This window comes from Cucurbita pepo, chromosome 1 (assembly GCF_057944985.1).
Source record: "Cucurbita pepo subsp. pepo isolate OVF chromosome 1, ASM5794498v1, whole genome shotgun sequence".
Taxonomy (NCBI): domain Eukaryota; kingdom Viridiplantae; phylum Streptophyta; class Magnoliopsida; order Cucurbitales; family Cucurbitaceae; genus Cucurbita; species Cucurbita pepo.
Window position 1 is genome coordinate 11178625 of NC_141798.1, and position 21132 is coordinate 11199756.

At 42.4% G+C, this 21132-nt stretch overlaps 1 protein-coding gene, 1 non-coding gene and 7 pseudogenes across 2 annotated transcripts; all 9 read right to left on the reverse strand.

Annotated features, from left to right (window-relative positions):
- Positions 1–4500: 4500 nt before the first annotated feature.
- On the reverse strand, positions 4501–4619 carry LOC111782787 (5S ribosomal RNA; annotated as a pseudogene).
- A 339-nt stretch (positions 4620–4958) lies between these two features.
- On the reverse strand, positions 4959–5077 carry LOC147794705 (5S ribosomal RNA; annotated as a pseudogene).
- Positions 5078–5274: 197 nt separating this feature from the next.
- On the reverse strand, positions 5275–5393 carry LOC147794706 (5S ribosomal RNA; annotated as a pseudogene).
- A 2325-nt stretch (positions 5394–7718) lies between these two features.
- Positions 7719–7835, reverse strand: LOC111784902 (5S ribosomal RNA; annotated as a pseudogene).
- Positions 7836–11106: 3271 nt separating this feature from the next.
- LOC147794707 (uncharacterized) lies at positions 11107–11910 on the reverse strand. The gene has a single exon (XM_087117567.1). It carries the CDS (start codon positions 11908–11910, stop codon positions 11107–11109), a length of 804 nt encoding a protein of 267 aa, XP_086973693.1.
- A 2029-nt stretch (positions 11911–13939) lies between these two features.
- LOC147794708 (5S ribosomal RNA) lies at positions 13940–14058 on the reverse strand (annotated as a pseudogene).
- A 278-nt stretch (positions 14059–14336) lies between these two features.
- LOC147794709 (5S ribosomal RNA) lies at positions 14337–14455 on the reverse strand. The gene has a single exon (XR_015413402.1). It is a non-coding gene; the product is annotated as a 5S ribosomal RNA (ribosomal RNA).
- A 276-nt stretch (positions 14456–14731) lies between these two features.
- On the reverse strand, positions 14732–14850 carry LOC147794710 (5S ribosomal RNA; annotated as a pseudogene).
- Positions 14851–15216: 366 nt separating this feature from the next.
- Positions 15217–15335, reverse strand: LOC147794711 (5S ribosomal RNA; annotated as a pseudogene).
- Between the last annotated feature and the right edge of the window lie 5797 nt (positions 15336–21132).

Sequence of the window (21132 nt, forward strand, 5' to 3'; positions counted from 1 at the left end):
TTATTAATGTAATCTTGAATAGTACGTGGTTGACATACAAGAGGGTTGACATACAAGAGGATCGTGGTCAAGTAATAACCTAAAGAGTCTATAGTATATGGATAAGGTTGGGTGCCTTATCCTGGTAACACTATTTGGTACGGCCCACTTTGTAATCGTTACAAATGATTTGAACCAAATCGTTCATGTGGAGACATGTAAGTGGGGGTATCCTATATAATGAGTTTGTATAAAACTGAACCAAGAAATATTTAATCTCTCTTTATAAATTCGTTAATTGAGAAGATTAACATTTCACATGATGATCATATGCAACTCGATCTTAATCCTGAGTGAGTTATGAACTCCTACCTATATGGTCTTGTCCTTTGATTTACATGGGTGAGAATGACTCTTTTAGTCGATTCAACATGCCTACCATTTTGGGGACTTAACCAAATAAGGAGTTGGGAACATAATATCATGAGATGGAATTCACTCCGTTCCATATAAGGAAAGTAGACGAGATGTTCTCTTAAGTACTGATTTCGGGACTTGAACAATGGGGCCCCACCTTCTCATTGGCTCGAGAGGGACTTGGTTTATGATTGGATCATAAACAAATTGTTCATTAGAGAATCAGGGGTACTTAAGGTGAAAGATGTAATTATAGGGGTAAAACGGACTTTTGATCAAGCTGTAATTATGAACAACTCGTGAAGGTCGACTTGCTTGTAATGATTATATCAATGGACATAATCGACTAACTCAAACATGGATTTTTTCATTAGGTGAACTCAACCTTTTGACTTTCTTTAATTTAAATAATTAATTTCAAATCAAAATAATATTAAATAATTAATTAAACCATTTAATTAATATTTAACATTAAATAAAATGTCAATCCCATTCCACCATATATTGATTATGAATCCTATTCATAATTAAAATATTTAAATCTTATTTAAATATCTTCAATTCTCTCTTTTTGTTTAATTCATAATTAAAACAAAATGCAGTTAAATATATGGTATATATTTAGCATATATTTCCTAATTTGAATTCAAACACTTCGAACTCACTCGTCACACTGTTCTAAGGTTTAGTCTGATATGAGCTAGCAGGGGGACCTAATGGACCTACAGATCATGGGCTCCAACGATCCGAGATTAACTGGCTAAACTCATTAACCTTGTTAACCAACATTCGTTAACTACTAGGACACTCCACTATAGCCTAGTAGTTGCACTCCCCTCACTATAGATATATTTTTGTCCATTTGATATAATCATGATTAGTAAGTCGATCCTTCACAGGTTGTTCGTAACTAGAGCTAGGTCAATTTACTGTTTTACCCCTAAAGTTAGTCCCACCGATCCTCTCATGAACAATTGGTTTGTGGTCCAACCACCAAACCGAATCCCTCCCGAGCCAATGAGAGGGTGGGGCCCCTTGTTCAAGACTTGGAGTTAGTACTTAAGGGAACAACCTCTCTACTATCCCTAAAAGCGGGTAGGAGTGAATTCCATCTTACACTCTATGTCCCCAGCTATTCATCCAGTATTACCCCTAAGATGGGAGGTTTATTGAGTCGGTGAACTCGGGCCACTCTCACCATGCAAATCTAAAGATAAGTCTGAATAAACAGGAGTTCATAGTTAGCTCAGGATTAAGATTGAGTTACCTAGGTTATCGAATGAAAAAATGAGTCTCAACAGTAAACGACATTATAAAGTGAGAGTGGTTTTCTTCATGGTCCGATCTTATGCAATACTCATTGCATAGGACGTCCCCACTCACATATCTCCACATGTACAATTTAGTGATCACATTGTTTATATCATATACAAAAGTGGGCCGCATCCATAGTGTCCCCAGAATAAGGTACTCAACCTTATCCCTGTACTATAGATCATTTTGACTATATACTTGAACTTGATCCACTCTTATATCTCTACATATAGTTCTAGTAATCATACTATAGCCAGAGTATTCTTAGTTTATTGGATTTGGATTAATGATCATAACATTCAGTTCATTTAGTAACAATCTTTACTGAATAAACATCAATAATAACTTTATTGAAAACATAATATTTTTTTTGTTTACAAACTATGAGTTTTAGGACATAAAACCAAGCAGAAGGATAGATTAAGACGAAGAAGTGGATGAGAGAGCTCAAAGGAGGGGAATTCAAGTGAAGAACAACAACAAAGTTTGATAACTCTCTAATCATTTACTCTCCTTTCTTATTCTATGAATTTTACATGATTAAAATGATGATTCATTTGTTTAAATAAGTTTATATGGAGAGCTAAACCTTATAAGGGAAGGGGGAGAGTTTTATGTGTTAACAGTGTAATTTTTAGTTTGTTAAAAAGTTGGTATTAGTGATTTACAAATTTGTTTAGTTAACCACTTTAGATACATAGTTCTTCTCTTATGGGAAAGAAGAGAGCAAGAAAATTCTTTTTAATACTCTAGTTTCATTGCATGGATACTTGAAGGTAATGGAAGGGTTTGAAATAATTCTTGTTAATAGAAATTACAAAACAATTAGGAAAGTAATCACCCTGCATTACCCTCAAAAGAGCACTTGAAAATTTATAAAAAAGAAGATAAAATCCACCACAAATTTCAACAACTTATCTATTTAAACTCTCCTGGCCCAACCTTCCTCATTATCATTGATTTTCTCATTGCTTTTTGTTTTTCTACCCTAATTGACACTCTGTGTAAATTTTGTTTAAATAATTTAAGCTCATCAACACACCTTTGAATGATACTAAAAAATCACTTAATTTTCAGCAACAAAAGTAACTAAACAAAATAGGTTTTCTATGCAATCAATAATTTACTTATTACTTGCTACTTGTGATAGTGGATACTTACATGTCCTCCCTTAAACCGGATGCACGAACCGCTATAGGCCCTTGGATGTCCTCCCTTAAACCCGTAATAAAATTAAAGATCTTCTTCTTTTGTTGTATCAATTAGTTCTAACGTGAACTTGCATAACCTAGTGAACTCCAGGCATACTCTTCCAATGTCTTACTTTTATGTTTGAGGCTCAGGAACTCCTCCTAGATTTGGTGCATGGCACAAAAAAAGGTGCATATGCCCTTAACTTGTAAGTGGCGTAGAACCTTGTAGATTTTCATGCAGTATAGAACCTTGTAGATTTTCATGCAGTAATTATATTGAAAGGTTGTTTCTATTGCTTCTAGCTATGTCTCGCTACCACAAGATCTACCTTACCTCTATCAAACAGGGGTGGATTGAACTTTTTAAAGGCTCTTAAGAATTATGACTCTTTAATGGTCCCTTGCACCATTTTGCATGTTCTCATTTAGATTGAATGACTAGTCGGTAAATATTGTGCTGAATCTTAACAAATTTAAATAAAAAAAGGGTAAAAAGAGAACTTCATGTTATGCTTGTGAAGTACACACGATGATATAAAAGTATATTAGTGGTAAGCGCATAGTATATATTATTCCTTATGTACACTATAACTTCAAAACTACCATCTATATAATAATGTATCAAGAAATAAAATAAAAGGAGAGAAATAAAAATTGATAAAAGGTATGGAATTATTTTTTTATTCAGCTTTGCGTCTTACTTTACTCTAAGAGGGTACTCGATTGCGAATTGCTTTTAAGCCGAGAAATCAAACCTGTACAGCATAGAGTAAACATTTCGAACAACATATATTCCTCGATAGAACCTTGTTTTTGCTGTATGAGTACTCATTTTCATACGTTTTTCCATGATCTATAACATTGTGGTTACGAGCAAACAAAAATTTCAGAGAATCGAGACCTTTAATGCTCTCCCTTTTATCTTAGAGTTAAGTTGAAACGTTAAAATGTCATATCTTTGACCACGATTAATCAAATTAGATGATTTTTTTTTTTCATTTTATGTAACTTTTTGAGATCTACACGTAGGCAAGCCGGCTTGCCTAACCCTTCATCCCAAAATATGGCCGTTTTGACCTTAAATTTTGCTTATAAAAATTTTTCTTCCACATTTCACCTCTTTGAAATTTCAACCAAAGCACTTTTTCATATCTAAGATAATTCTATTTTTTTTTTCTCTTTTTGTACGTATATGAATCTGCCATAACATATCATGGATGCACGTCAGCACTCAAAATGGCCAGTGGGGCCCATGCAGGTAAAACTGTCCATTTAATCCACAAGGAATCACCATTTACATAAAGAATCATAAAAAAAAGTTTGGAGGGTTTCTCTCTATTAGCTGAATTAGGTAAGTGCTGAAATTAGGAGGATAGCTAAATTCATGTCATTTTCCCTTGCCCAAGCACGCTTAACTGCGGAGTTCTCATGAGATCCGGTGAATTAGAACTCCAGATGTGCTCGAGGCGACGGGATCCATTTGCCCTCTGAGCGAGGGCGATTGCCATTTGTAATGAAAGGGGGCGGTTGCCATTTGTAAAGAAAGGAAGATAAGAGTGGGGAGAAATTGAAATAACAATAAACGAAATATAAAAAAGGGGTACAACACGAGGACTTTCCAAGTGGTCACCCAACTTAGTACTACAATCACCCAAGTACGCTTCACTGCGGAGTTCTGATGAGATTCGGTGCATTAGTGCTGGTATGATCACACCCGACATGCAATGCGCACAAAATTGCATTTAACGCATGCGGGGCGGCATGATCGAGGAGAGGGTGGGTGCACGCGCGTGCTCGAAATGGGCGGCGGGCATGATCGAGGCGACGGTGGGTGCACGCACGTGCTCGGAATGGCCGGCGGGGCCTACGCAAACACGTCGGGAAGAAGGACCGCGATGGGCGTGAGCGTGCGAGCGGGGGTGGTTATCATTTGTAAAGAAAGGAAGATAAGAGCAGGGAGAAATTGAAATAACGAGTAAAAGCAATTAAAAAAAAAAAGGTGCAACACGAGGACATCCCAAGTGGTCACCCAACTTACTACTACTCTCGCAAAATGGGGTGCATCACGAGGACTTCTCAAGTGGTCACCCAACTTAGTACTACTTTCGCCCAAGCACGCTTCACTACGGAGTTCTGATGGGATCCAGTGCATTAGTGCTGGTATGATCGCACCCGACATGCAATGCGCATAAAATTACATTTAACGCATGCGGGGCGGTGGCGTGATTGAGGCGACGGTGGGTGCACGCACGTGCTCGGGGAGAATGAACGCGATGGGCGTGAGTGTGCGAGCGGGGGCGGTTGCCATTGGTAAAGAAAGGAAGATAAGAGAGGGAGAAATTGAAATAACGAGTAAAAGAAATAAAAAAAAGGGGTGCAACATGAGGACTTCCCAAGTGGTCACCCAACTTAGTACTATTCTCGCCCAAGCACGTTTAACTACGGAGTTTTGATGAGATCTGGTGCATTAGTGCTGGTATGATCGCACCCAACATGTAATGCGCACAAAATTGCATTTAACGCATACGGGGTGGCATGATCAAGGAGAACGTGGGTGCACGCGCGTGCTCGGAACGGGCGGCGGGCGTGATCGAGGCGACAGTGGGTGCACGCGCGTGCTCGGAACGGGCGGCGGGCGTGATCGAGGCGACAGTGGGTGCACGCGCGTGCTCGGAACAGGCGGCGGGCATGATCGAGGCGACGGTGGGTGCACGACGTGCTCGGAACGGCTAATGGGTCCCGCGCGGACACGTTGGGGAGAAGGAACTGATGGTGTTAATATAACACATGCGGAAATAATTTGGATCTTAGACACTTTTAGAACATTAATTATAGTATATAACTAGCATGTTCATAAGTATTAAAACTTAATTAGTTTAGATACTAACCTTTTGTAGTTCAAACTTCTTTTTCCTCACGAACCGGTTTCGAACCACCACTAGTGTCTTCTCCACTATCCTCCGGCCTTAGAACGGGATTGTGGAATCCGGTGAGTGACTAAACTTGGGAGGGATTTTGTATATGTGAAGAGAGGGTTTGTGAGAGGTTTTTCTCAAGGTTTTACCAAGAAGAAGAAGACCTTCCATGTACCATGATCACTCTATTTAAAGAGTCATGTTTGCATGTTCATGCAAATTTGAGATCACCAAATTTTGACACTTAAAATTCCACTCAAATGTTTGGGATTATGTGGCAAGCATGCATGTTTGAGTTAACCAAATTTTGACACTCAAAATTCCACTCAAACTCGTGGGATTTATTTGGCAAACATGCAAGTTTGGTTAAACCAAATTTTGACACCTCAAAATTCCACTAACATGGATTTTTCCATTAAATGAAGTCAACATTTCGACTTTCTTCATTTTAATTGAACAATTAATTTGAATAATGAATTTCAAATTAAAGTAACATTAAATGATTAATTAAACTATTTAATTAATATTTAATATTAATTCAAATGCCAATCCCAATCAATTCCGACACATAATTGATTAAGATATTTAAATCTTGATTAAATATCTCAGATTCTCTCCTTTTGTTTAATTCGTAAATAAAACAAAAATGCGGTTAAATATATCGTATATATGTAGCGCATATTCCCTAATTTGAATTCGAACACTTCGAACTCACTCGTCGCACTGTTCTATGGTTTAGTCCGATATGAGCTAGCAAAGGGACCTAATGGACCTATATATCATGGGCTCCAACGATCCAAGATTAACCGGCTAAACTCATTAACCTTGTTAACCAACATTCGTTAACTACTGGGACACTCCACTATAGCCTAGTAGTTGCACTCCCCTCACTATAGATATATTTTTGTCCATTTGATATAACCATGATTAGTAAGTCGATCCTTCACAGGTTGTTCGTAACTAGAGCTGAGTCAATTTACTGTTTCACCCCTAAAGTTACTTCTTGTTCCTTATGTCTCACTAATCCTCTAATGAACAATTGATTTGTGGTCCAACCAGTAAACCGAATCCCTCTCAGGCCAATGAGAGGGTGGGGCCCCTTGTTCAAGACCTGGAGTCAGTGCTTAAGAGAACTACCTTTCTTCTATCCCTAAAAGTGGGTAGGAGTGAATTCCATCTTGCACCCCACGTCCCCAGCCGTTCACCCAGTCTTACCCCTGAAATGGGAGGCCTATTGAGTCCGTGAACTAGAGCCACTCTCACCCATGCAAATCTAAAGATAATTCTGAATAAACAGGAGTTCATGGTTAGCTCAAAATTAAAACCGAGTTACCTAGGTTATCGAATGAAAAGAAAATCAGTCTCAACAGTAAACGACATTATAAAGTGAGAGTGATTTTCTTCGTGGTCCGATCTTATGCAATACTCATTGCATAGGACGCCCCCACTCACATGTCTCCACATGTACAATTTAGTGATCACATTGTTTATATCATATACAAAAGTGGGCCGCATCCATAGTGTCCCCAGAATAAGGTACTCAGCCTTATCCTTATACTATGGATCATTTTGATTATATACTTGAACTTGATTCACTCTTATGTCTCTACATATAGCTCAAGTAATCATACTATAGCCAGAGTGTTCTTTGTTTATTGGATTTAGATTAATGATCGTAAAGTTCACTTTATTCAATAACAATCTTTACTGAATAAATAACAATAATAACTTTATTGAAAATAGAATATGTTTTTGTTTACAAACTATGAGTTTTAGGACATAAAACCCAACAGGAACGCGATGGGCGTGAGCGTGCGAGCGGGGGCGGTTGCCTTTTGTAAAGAAAGGAAGATAAGAGCGGGGAGAAATTGAAAGAACGAGTAAAAGAAAAAAAAAAAAAAGGGTGCAATATGAGGACTTCCCAAGTTGACCCAACTTAGAACTACTCTCACCCAAGCACGCTTAACTGCGGAGTTCTGATGGGATCCGGTGCATTAGTGCTTGTATGATCGCACCCGACATTTAATGTGCATAAAATTGCATTTAACGCATGCGGGGCGGCATGATCAAGGAGCCGGTGGGTGCACGCGCGTGCTCGGTGTCACAATCGCACTTTTGAAGGTAGCGGACTTGCGATTGTGCGGCGCTCACTTTCCAACGACAAGTGAGCTAAGCCAATTCCTTCTTGCGTCGCCTTCGGCCAAGCGACGTATGCTCGAGTCTCCTACCTCGGTTTTAAGAGAATATTTTAGAAAACGAGGGCAAAGAGAGATTTTCGAAAGAGAAATTTTTGAAAGAGATCTTATATATGCAAGAAAGAGAGAAATAACAACGACTCACAATATATAACCTTGGGTAGGGAGAAGTCGACAACTACTCGTCTCCCCCTATAGTATATTCTGAGGCATTTCATGTCTGACAGGCCTAGACATGATATTTCTGAAACGTCATGCTTCCAAGAAATACAAAAGTAAAACATAAGAATATGAAAAGACATAAAGGGTTGGGCTTGTCATGGGCATGCGGCCATGGGCAACACGCCTTGGGCGAGCATGATCGTGACATCCTCCCCCACCTAATTGGTTGACGTCCCTGTCAACCGACTACTTTCAAACATGGCGATGTGGGTGGCGGTGGAGTCTAGATCTTCGCCGCGTTCCTGGCTGGTTTTCTCCGTAGGGAGATTCTTCCATTTGACAAGGAATTCATGAATCGTCTGTACGGATCTTCCTGTCTTCCTAACCCTGTCGGCTAGGATCTCCTCTATTTCTTTACTATCTCTTTGTTTCAGATCGATGCTCGGTCTTGTGATTACATTTAGCTGGTCATCGTCCGAGACAGGGTGATAAGTTTTCTAGTTGCTCACATGAATTACTGGGTGGATTTTCATCCATGTGGGTAGCGCAACTCTGTAGGAGGAAGCCCCGATCTTTTTAAGGACTTCAACCGGGCCTTCATATTTTCAAACTAGTCGATGGTCCTTTCGGCTGCAAAATCTGATATGTTCTGGTCTCAACTTCATGAGAACTTGATCTCCTGCTCGAAATTGGAGGGGCGACGCTTCTTGTCCGCCCAGTTCTTCATATGCTTGGAAGCTTTCTCTAAATATGCTCGGGCTATATCTGTTGTCTGCTTCCATTCTCTTGTGAAGTTTTGAGCTTGAGGGTTTGCTTCCATTCTCTTGTGAAGTTTTGAGCTTGAGGGTTTTTTTCGGCATAAGGATGATCAATAATATTTGGTAGGGCCGGTTGTCGTCCACTTACAATTTCGAAGGGGCTTTTCCCTGTAGACGAACTCATTTGACAATTGAAACAGAATTGGGCAACATCTAGCAGTTGTATCCAGTTTTTCTGGCGAGCGTCGACGAAGTGACATAAGTATTCTTCGAGCAAGTAGTTGAACCGTTCCGTCTGTCTATCGATTTGAGGATGGTAGCTCGAAGAGATGTTTAAAGTCGTTCCCAAGAAGGCAAATAATTCGGTGCAGAATGTGCCAATGAATCTACCATCCCTATCACTGATGATGCTCGACGGAATGCCCCATAACTTGACAACGTTTTTGAAAAATAGTTGGGCTATTAGTTCAGCCGAGCATAATTTGGGAGTGGGAACAAACGTCGCATATTTCGAGAACCGATCTACGATAACCAAGATGGCGTCATATTCTCCAACTTTTGGGAGGTGTGTTATGAAGTCCAGAGACACACTTTCCCAAGGCCTTGTTGACACAGGTAGAGGTTCCAAGAGTCTTGAGACTTTGCATTTCTCGACTTTTTCCTATTGGCAGATGAGGCACGTCATGGTGTACTGCATGATATCGTCCCGCATATTCGGCCAGAAGTACCCCTTTTTTATTAGAGCATACGTTCTTTGCCACCCAGGGTGTCCTGCCCATAAGGTATCATGACATTCCTGAATGAGCTTCTTTCTCAGTTCTCCCCTTCTTGGGACGTATAATCTGTTTCCTTTAGTCATTAGAAGATCTCCCTCGACCCAAAACGGTCGTGTCTTCCTAGCTTTAGCTAGTTCGACGACGGCTTTGGCCGATGAGTCTTTGTGTAAATGTTCTTTGATGATGTCGCGCATCGATCCATCGATCTTACTTGAATGAATATGGCCTAACATGCACAGGGCCGCATGTTCGTCCTTCCGACTCAGCGCATCAGCTGCTTGATTACTCTTTCCTGCCTTGTGTTCGCATTTGAAGTCGAATTCCACCAACGACTCCTGCCACCGGGCTTGTTTTCCGTCAATTTTGGTTGATAGAAGAAGTGGCAAATGGCGCTGTTATCCGTCTTCACTATAAACTGTGATCCCAGAGGTATTGTCTCCAGACGCGTAGGCAATGGACCACAACCAACATTTCTTTTTCGGAGACGGTGTTTCTCCGTTCAAAATCATTGAGCTTTCGACTTTCATAAGCGATGGGGTGACCTTCTTGAATAAGGACACCGCCTAGGGCAAAGTCGGAAGCATCTGTCTTTATTTCAAATGGCTTTGTAACATCTACTAACCCAAGGACAGGACCCCTCGTCATGGTTGCCTTCAGATCCTCAAAGGCCATTTGACATTTATTTGACCACGACCAAGGGTGGTCTTTCTCAAGGAGCTCTGTTAATGGGGCATCTCGCCGTGAAAACCCTTCGACGAACCACCTATAGTAGTTTGCCAATCCTAGGAAGGATCGCACATCGGATACGAAAGTAGGGATTTTCCACTCTTGAATAGCTTTTATCTTGTCGCTATCCATGTCGATCTGTCCACAACTGATGACATGTCCAAGGAAGTTGATGCATGTTTGTGCGAAGGCACATTTTTCTTTCTTGACGTACAACTGATTCTGCCGTAGCTTGTCAAACACCAGCTTCAAGTGCACCTTGTGTTCCTCTTAGGGTTGTGCTGTATACAACTATGTCATCGAGGTATACTATGACGAACTGATCAAAGTATTCGTAGAAAACCTTATTCATTAACGTGGAAAACGTAGTTGGGGCGTTTGTCAAGCCAAAGGGCATCACCAGGAACTCAAAGGCCCCATATCTTGTTACACACGTCATCTTGGACTCGTCCCCTTCGACAATATGTACTTGGTAGTACCCTAATCGTAAGTTAAACTTCGTGAAGTACTTGGCAGTACCCTGATCGTAAGTTAAACTTCGTGAAGTACTTGGCACCGTGAAGTTGATCAAACAAGTCAGATATTATGGGCAGTGGGTATTTGTTGCATACTGTCACCTTGTTTAAGGCTCTATAATCTATGCACAGACGGAACGTCCCATCCTTCTTTTTCTAGAATAGTACAGGGGCTCCGTAAGGTGCTTTTGCCGGGCGGATGAATCCTGCCGTCAATAACTCATCTAATTGTTTCCTCAATTCGGCTATCTTAGGGGGAGCCATCCGGTACGCGTTCTTCGCTGGGGGTTTAACCCCGGGGAGGAGTTTAATTTCGTGATCAATGCCTCGACGGGGTGGTAATGTTTGTGGTAAGCTCTCTGGCATTATGTCAGCATAACTGTTTAGTACCTCCTTGATTTCGCTTGGAATAGTTTTCTCAGTGGTCACTTCTTTCATCAGTGGTATAGCCATAAATGTAGGTTCCTCTCGTGCGAGTCCTCTTTTCAATTGCATGACCAATATCATTCTAAGATTACCTGGTTGCTTGATGCTTGTAGGTATTACTATGGGGTTGCGGTCGGTGATCACCAAGCATTTCGCCAGTGGCAGTGGGATAACTTTGTGTTCTAAGAGGAACTCCATCCCAAGTACAACGTCAAAGTCGTCCATGCGAACCACGACAAGGTCCAACTCTCCTGTCCAAGCCTCTAATTTGAAGGGGACTCTTTTGAAAACTCCCACAATAGGCAAGGCCTCGGAGTTGACAGCTTTCATTTTTCCAGGGTCCTTTTCTATGGTGAGTTCCAATCTTCGTGCTTCTTGATCGACAATGAAGTTGTGGGTCGCTCCTGAATCTATCAAGGTGCTCTTGCTTGGTCGAGAGTTTATTGTTGCATCCACAAACATGAGCCCTTTCTCTATTATCTCCTTCGAGTCGACCTTCCGTTGGAGGGCTGACAAGAATTTGAGCGCGACCATTCGGGGGTTGCTTGATCTTCCTTCTTGTCTAGCATAGTCTCAACTCTTGTGTCGTTGCTCTCTTGAATGGACACTTGGAGTGCACTAAGAGAGGCCCGATAAGGATAGTAGGACACTTTGTGGGGGCCTCTACACAACAGGCATTGTAAAGGTGTTGTCCGGTGGTTCCTTTGAGGGTAAGGTCCTTGAGATGTCCCCGCTTGGTTGTTCTGAGGAGGTCTATCTGTCCACCCGCTAGGTCTATCGTTACTTCCGTTTGACCTATTGGGGCTTCCATTTCGATGACCTAACGGCTTATATATTTTGCCCCCAGTGTTAGGGGCTTGTGCTGTTTTTCTTTGGTAACTCGCTTCTTTCCCATGGTCTAGGAGTCTCTCAGCGCTGGCAATTGCGGTAGATAGGTCTTGGACCTTTTTCTCGTGTACTTTTTTGGTCCACGGTTGTAACCCATTTATAAAGAAGAACACATTGTCCTTCTCTGATGTACCCCTGATATCTAGAATTAGGGTTGAGAATTGTCTGACATAGTCTCTTATGCTTCCAGTTTACTTTAGGGCTATTAGTTTTTCCATTGCTAGATGTTCTTCGTTTTCGGGGAGGAATTGGTCCCTCAACTCTCTCTTGGTTTCTTCCCACGAGTCTATGGTGCACAATCCATTCTCGATGTCTTGCACCCTCATACGCCACCAAAGTTTGGCATCGTCTACGAGATACATCGAGGCTACTGTCACATTTATGTCATCGGTACAAGCCGGTGTGGCTTTAAAGTACTGTTCGACATCAAAGATGAAGTTCTCCAACCCTTTGGCATCCCGGTTCCCTTTGAAAGATCTGGGGGTCTGGGAACTTCAGTTTGTTGGATCCTGTATTAGTTTCCCCAGCCGAGACGTTCTCCACGGCTTTCATGGTCACCTCAATTCGGGTGCTCATGACGGACATCTTTTCTTGGATTTCATCGATCGTTGTTCTGAATTCGTCAGCTAATCCATTGAACAAACTCATCATTGTATTTTGTAGCACATCGAACTCTTCGCCACGTCCCTCCTTGTGCGCGACAGAGCTATCGGGGCTACCAGACAGTCTTGGGCTGCTCGTAGGAGCAACTTTTTCTTCGATGGCTCACTCGAAACATCAGTTCTGCAATTGGTTCCCCATTCAGGCGGTTACTCATGGCATCGATTTCTACGACTTTTCCACTCAATTCTGTCACCTATGCTTCCAGGAAGCGGATGGTGTCAGGTACTTCTTTGAGGAATAGCATCTCCTCCTCTATTAAAGTAAGTCGGTCGGCTTGTGATTTGGGTGTCGACTTTGTCGTCGACATGTTTTTGGTCTTTGCTATTTCACGGAGCTTACAAAGCTCTGATACCACTTGTCACAATTGCACTTTTGAAGGCAGCAGACTTGCGATTGTGCGGCACTCACTTTCCAACGACAAGTGAGCTAAGCCAATTCGTTCTTGCATCACCTTCGGCCAAGCGTCGTATGCTCGAGCCTCGGTTTTAAGAGAAGATTTTAGAAAACGAGGGCAAAGAGAGATTTTCGAAAGAGAGATTTTTGAAAGAGACGTTAAATAAGCAAGCAAGAGAGAAAGAACAGCGGCTCACAATATATAACCTTGGGTAGGGAGAAGTTGACAACTAGTCATATCCCCCTTATAGTACATTCTGAGGCATTTCATGTCTGACAGGCCTAGACATGATATTTCTGAAACGTCATACTTCCTAGAAATACAAAACTAAAACACTAGAATATGAAAAGACATAAAGGGTTGGGCTTGTCATGGGCATGCGTACATGGGAAACACGCCTTAGACGAGCATGATTGTGACACTCGGAACAGGCGGCGGGAATCGAGGCGATGGTGGGTGCACGTAAGTGCTCGAAACGGCTAGTGGGGCTCGCGCGGACACATCGGGAAGAAGGAACACGATGGGCATGAGCGTGCGAGCGGGGGCAGTTGCCATTTGTAAAGAAAGGAAGATAAGATCGAGGTGAAATTGAAATAACGAGTAAAAGAAATAAAAAAAGGGGTGCAACACGAGGACTTCCCAAGTGGTCACCCAACTTAGCACTACTCTCGCCCAAGCACGCTTGATTGCGAAGTTGTGATGGGATTTGGTGCATTAGTGTTGGTATGATCGCACCCGACATGCAATGCGCAAAAAATTGCATTTAACACATGTAGGGCGGCATGATCAAGGAGACGGTGGGTGCATGAGCGTGCTTGGAACTGGCGGCGGGCGTGATCGAGGCGACGGTGGGTGGACGCACGTGCTCAGAACGGCCAACAAGGCCCACGCGAACACGTCGAGGAGAAGGAATGCGATGGGCGTGAAAGTAAGAGCAGGGTCGTTTGCCATTTGTAAAGAAAGGAAGATAAGAGCGGGGAGAAATTAAAATAACGTGTAAAAGAAATAAAAAAAAAGGGTGCAACACGAGGACTTCCCAAGTGGTCACCCAACTTAGTACTACTCTCGCCCAGGCACGCTTGACTGCGAAGTTCTGATGGGATCCGGTGCATTAGTGCTGGTATGATCGCACCCGACATGCAATGCGCACAAAATTGCATTGAACGCATGCGGGGAGGCATGATCGAGGAGACGGTGGACGCACGCGCGTGCTCAGAACGAGCAGCAGACGTGATCGAGGCGACGGTGGGTGCATGCACGTGCTCGAAATGGCCGGCGGGGCCCGTGCAGACACGTTGAGGAGAAAGAATGCGATGGGCGTGAGCGTGCGAGCGGGGGCGGTTACCATTTGTAAAGAAAAGAAGATAAGAGCGCAAAGAAATTGAAATAACGAGTAAAAGAAATTAAAAAAGAGTGCAACACGAGGACTTCCCAAGTGGTCACCCAACTTAGTACTACTCTCGCCTAAGCACGCTTAATTGCGAAGTTCTAATGGGATCCAGTGCATTAGTGCTGGTATGATTGCACCCAACATGCAATGTGCATAAAATTGCATTTAACGCATGTGGGGCGGCATGATTGAGGAGACGGTGGGTGCACGAGCGTGCTCGGAACGGGTGGCGGGCGTGATCGAGGAGACGGTGGGTGCACGGGCGTGCTCGAAACGGGCGGCGGGCGTGATCGAGGCAACGGTGGGTGCATGCATGTGCTCGGAACGGCCGGCGGGCGTGCTCGAGGCGACGGTGAGGCCTGCACGGACACGTCGGAGAGAAGAAACGCGATGGGCGTGAGCGTGCGAGCGGGGGCGGTTGCCATTTGTAAAGAAAGGAAGATAAGAGCGGGGAGAAATTGAAATAACAAGTAATAGAAATAACGAGTAAACGAAATTAAAAAAAGGGGTGCAACACGAGGACTTCCCAAGTGGTCACTCAACTTAGTACTATTCTCATCCAAGCACGCTTAATTGCAGAGTTTTAATGTGATCCGGTGCATTAGTGCTGGTATGATCGCACCCGACATGCAATGCGCACAAAATTGCATTTAACGCACGCGGGGCGTCACAATCGCACTTTTAATGGCAGCGGACTTGCGATTGTGTTGTTAGGATCGCACAACAACGCACACGCTCGATCTAGATGAACACAAAGAACAGGATAGAGGAAATTGCATGGAGAACTCTGGCTAAAAGGATTTTTTTATTGATGACTTCAGGTATGTACAACAAGAGAGAGTACAGAGAATAGAAAGTACATTTCCAAAGCTTTACTGGACGGGATATATATATGGTTCAGTCTACTAAATATAGCTTTACCAGATTTAACCATCTACTATATATAGCTATTTACCATATATAGTTTTACCATATATGGCTTTACCAAATATAGCTTTACCGGATATAGCCATTGACCAAGCTATAAATACAGGGAGCAGACTCCATAACTTAACAATTCTCCCACTTGGAGACTGATCCTACACCATACCAATTAGGGCTTTGCATAACCTTAATTTTCCAACATCAACACATTTTGTCAACATGTCTGCTGGATTCTTTGCACCCTCTATCTTCTCCAAACACATATCGCCTTCTTCCACTAACCTGCGAGTGAAATGGTACCGTCTTCTAATGTGTTTTGACCTTGAATGATAGACTGAGTTTTTCACCAACTGTATGGCACTCTCTATCTATATAAAGGATCTTCTTGCACTGCTTCCGGCCTAATTCTTCTAGATAGTCTGTCATCATATCATCTCCTTTCCAACTTCAGCTATGGTCACGTACTAAGCTTCAGTAGATGAAAGAGCAACACATTTCTGAAGCTTGGACATCCAACTTACTGCTGTTTCATCTATAGTGTAGATATACCCAGATGTGCTCTTGCTGGAGTCTACATCTCCACTCAAATCAGCATCCACAAAACCTTGCAGAACTACTTTGCCATTGCCATAACAAAGTGTAGTATTGGATGTACCTCTCAGATATCTCAGAAGCCACTTCACAGCTTCCCAATGCTCCTTCCCTGGATTTGCCATGTACTTGCTAACTACTCCTACTGCATGTGTTATGTCAGGTCTAGTGCAGACCATAGCATACATCAAACTCCCAACTGCAGAAGCGTACGGAACTGATGTCATGTGCTCACTTTCCTCAACTGTCTTGGGAGATTGCCCATTTGACAATTTAATATGATTTGCCAAGGGGGTAGTCCTGGGTTTAGCGTTATTCATCTTGAATTTGGACAACACCTTCTCAATGTACTGCTCTTGGGATAGATTTAATGTGCCAGCAGATCTATCTCGAGAAATCCTCATCCCAAGGATCTGCTTCGCTGCACCTAAATCTTTCATCTCAAATACTGAAGACAAGCTTGCCTTCAGGTGGTTTATCTCCCTCATACTTGATCCAGCAATTAGTATATCATCCACATACAGGAGTAGAAACACATAAGAATCAGTGTATTTCTTGAGGTAGCAACACTGATCCTTTTCACTTATGTGGAAACCACTCTTGCTCATGAAGGAGTCAAACTTCTTGTACCATTGTCTCGGTGCTTGTTTCAGTCCATACAAGCTCTTATTGAGCTTACACACCACGTGCTTCTTGCCTGGAGCTGCAAACCCTTCTGGTTGTTGCATATAGATCTCCTCATCTAGATCTCCATGTAAAAACGCCGTTTTTACATCCATTTGCTCAAGGTGCAAATTCTCCGATGCAACAATACTCAGCAGAATTCGGATAGTAGTTAATTTCACCACTGGAGAGAAGATCTCGACATAATCAATGCCTTTTCTTTGTGAATATCCTTTAACTACTAACCGAGCCTTAAACCTCCTTCTGCCATCTGGTTCAACCTTGATTTTGAACACCCATTTGTTCAACAGAGCTCTCTTTCCTGTAGGCAACTCAATCAGCACCCACGTATTATTCCTTTCAAGTGAGCTCATCTCATCATCCATGGCTTGCTCCCACTTGGTTGAATCTTCCACTTGTAGGGCCTCATCAAAGGACTCTGGTTCTTCTTCGTCAGTCAGCAACAGATAATGTAATGAGGTTGAATATCTATCTGGTGCTCTAGTAGTTCTGGATGATCTTCTCAACACCTGCTCAGGTGCAACTTGCTCCACGCTAGTTCTTCAGCAATAGGATCAGGAGTTTCTTGAGCTTCTGTTGTACCATCACTGCGTGAATTTTCTTGCCACTCAAGTTTAACTCCCACTTGCTTCGTAGTCTCAGAGTTTATCTTCTCTCTATCCTTGTACATGACATTTTCATCAAAGGTCACATCACAGTGTCTTAGGATCTTCATATTTTTCTCATCCTAAAACCTGTACCCGAACATGTCAGAGCCATAGCCTATGAAGTAGCATTTCACAGCCTTAGCATCAAGCTTATCTCTCTTCTCTGGATCAACATGAACATACGCAGTACAACCAAAGGTTCTCAAGTGAGAGTACTTGAGTTCTTTTCCTGTCCATACTTCTTCGGGCAATTTGAACTTCAAGGGTACTGACGGCCCTCTATTAATAAAATATGCTGCTGGGTTCACAGCATCAGCCCAGAATGTCTTTGGCAGTCCAGAATGAATCCTCATGCTTCTTGCTCGCTCATTCAATGTTCTATTCATCCTTTCTGCAATACCATTTTGTCTTGCATTACCGGGAATTGTTCTTATTAATCTAATTCCCTCAGCTGCACAAAATATTATAAACTCTGATTTGTTGTACTCTCCTCCATTGTCAGACCTCAGGCATTTGATCTTCAAGCCCGTCTGATTTTCAACTTCAGCTTTCCACTTCTTGAAGGTGGTAAACACATCTGACTTGTGTTTCAGAAAGTAAACCCATACCTTCCTGCTGAAGTCATCGATGAAGGTGACGTAGTACCTTGATCCACCAAGTGATGAAACTGGAGATGGTCCCCAGACGTCTGTATGGACCACTTCGGTTCTCTGGCAGCCTTTGTGAAACTAACTCGTTTCTGTTTGCCCATAACGCAGCTCTCACAAAGACCCATATCAACAGATTTTAAGCCTTCTAAAGCTCCTTTCGCAGTCAGCATCTTCATTCCTTTGACGCTCATATGTCCAAGTCTATTGTGCCATAGACTTGAATTGGAAGCACTCTCAGCAGCAGCAGTCATGTTTATACACTCTGCAGTGGTGTATAAGGTTCCGGATTTTGTGCCACGTGCAACAACCATGGTGCCCTTCACAATCTTCCATGAACTCTTTCCAAACTCTGCTGCATAGCCTGTGCTATCCAACTGACCAATAGAGATCAGGTTCTTCTTGAGACCAGGAATGTATCTGACATCTTGTAATGTCCACTGATTTCCTGCTGGAGTTTGTATGAAGACATCTCCCTTTCCTTCAATCTCCAAGGTTTTGTTGTCGGCAAGATACACCTTCCCGAAATTTCCCGATTTGAAATTTCGAAATAATTCCTTACTTGGAGACGAATGGAACGATGCACCTGAATCCAAAATCCAGGATTCAGCTGAGATGTCCACACTAAGGATTAAAACGTCCTCAGCATCTTCTGTTGTATATATAGAATCATCATCATCTTCAGATTTATGATTCTGCTTCTTCTTCAGTTTTGTTCAATCTGTCCGAAAGTTTCCTTTTCCCCCACAGCTCCAACACGTTACGTTGGGTTTGTTTGGAGATTTTCCCCGGTTCTTTGATTTTGAACGCCCATGTTTGTTTGAGCTCTTTGATTTGCTTCTTCCCCTTCGATCAACACTGAGAGCATTGCCTGATGAATCTCCAGTTTCCCGTTTGCGAATACTTTCGCTGAGAACTACATCTCGAATTTCATCAAACTCCAGTTTATCAGATTCTCGGGAACTGCTGATTGCGGCAACAACAGTATCCCATGACTCGAGTAAGGATGACATCAAAATCAACGCTTTAATTTCATCTTCGAAATTAATTTCCACCGAACCCAATTGACTTATGATCATATTGAATTCATTTATATGATCAGCAACACGTCCACCTTCAGACATCTGTAGATTGAACAATCTACGCATCAAATACACCTTGTTCATAGCCGACGGTTTTTCATACATATTTGACAGTGCCTTCATCAGATCTGACGTTGTCTTCTCCTTGATGATGTTAAACGCCACGTTTCTGGATAGTGTCAACCGGATCATCCCTAAGGCTTGTCGATCCTTGAGCTTCCACTGTTCCGTGGTCATGGTTCCGGCTTCACCCCCAACAGAGGTTCGTGAAGTTCTTTCTGGTACAGATAATCTTCAATCTGCATCTTCCAGAAACCGAAATCGGATCCATTGAACTTCTCAATTCCAATCTTTGAACTTTCCATCTTCACAGATCGTGGTGAATTTCGCCTTGCTCTGATACCAGTTGTTAGGATCGCATAACAACGCACACGCTTGATCTAGATGAACACAAAGAATAGGATAGAGGAAATTGTAAGGAGAACTCTGGCTAAAAGGATTTTTTTATTGATGACTTCAGGTATGTACAACAAGAGAGAGTACAGAGAATAGAAAGTACATTTCCAAAGCTTTACTGGACGGGATATATATATGGTTCAGTCTACTAAATATAGCTTTACCAGATTTAACCATCTACTATATATAGCTATTTACCATATATAGCTTTACCATATATGACTTTACCAAATATAGCTTTACCGGATATAGCCGTTGATCAAGCTATAAATACAGGGAGCAGACTCCATAACTTAACATGTGCGGCACTCATTTTCCAACGATAAGTGAGCTAAGCCAGCCCAAGCGACGTATGCTCGAGCCTCGGTTTTAAGAGAAGATTTTAGGAAACAAGGGCAGAGAGAGATTTTCGAAAGATAGATTTTTGAAAGAGACGTTATATGAGAAAGCAAGAGAGAAATAACAACGGCTTACAATATATAACCTTGGGTAGGGAGAAGTTGACAACTAGTCGTATCCCCCTATAGTACATTCTGAGGCATTTCATGTGTGACAGGCCTAGACGTGATATTTCTGAAACATCATACTTCCTAAAAATATAAAAGTAAAACACTAGAATATGAAAAGACATGAAGGGTTGGGTTTGTCATGGGCATGCGGCCATGGGCAACATGCCTTGGACGAGTATGACCGTGACATACCGACTACTTTCAAACCTGGCGATGTATGTGGCGGCGGAGTCCAGATCTTCGTCGCGTTCCCAGCTGGTTTCCTCCGTAGGTTGATTCTTCCATTTGACAAGGAATTCACGAATCGTCCGTACAGGTCTTCCTATCTTCCTATCTCTTTCGGCTAGGATCTCCTCTATTTCTGTGCTGTCTCTTTGTTTCAGATCGATGCTCAGTCTCGTGATTATATTTCGCTGGTCGTCATCCGGGTTAGGGTGATAGGGCTTCAAGTTGCTCACATGGATTACTGGGTGGATTTTCATCCATGTGGGTAGCGCAACTCTGTAGGAGGTAGCTCCGATATTTTTAAGAACTTCAACCGGGCCTTCATATTTTCGAACTAGTCTCTGGTCCTTTCGACTGCGAAATCTGATATGTTCTGGTCTCAACTTGATGAGGACTTGATCTCCTGCTCGAAATTGGAGGAGGCAACGCTTCTTGTCTGCCCACTTCTTCATATGCTTGGAAGCTTTCTCTAAATATGCCCATACTATATCTGTTATCTGCTTCCATTCTCTTGTGAAGTTCTAAGCTTGAGGGTTTTTTCCTGCATAAGGATGATCAATAATATGAGGCAATGCCGGTTGTCGTCCACTTACAATTTCAAAGGGACTCTTCCCCTAGACAAGCTCGTTTGACAATTGAAACAAAATTGAGCGGCA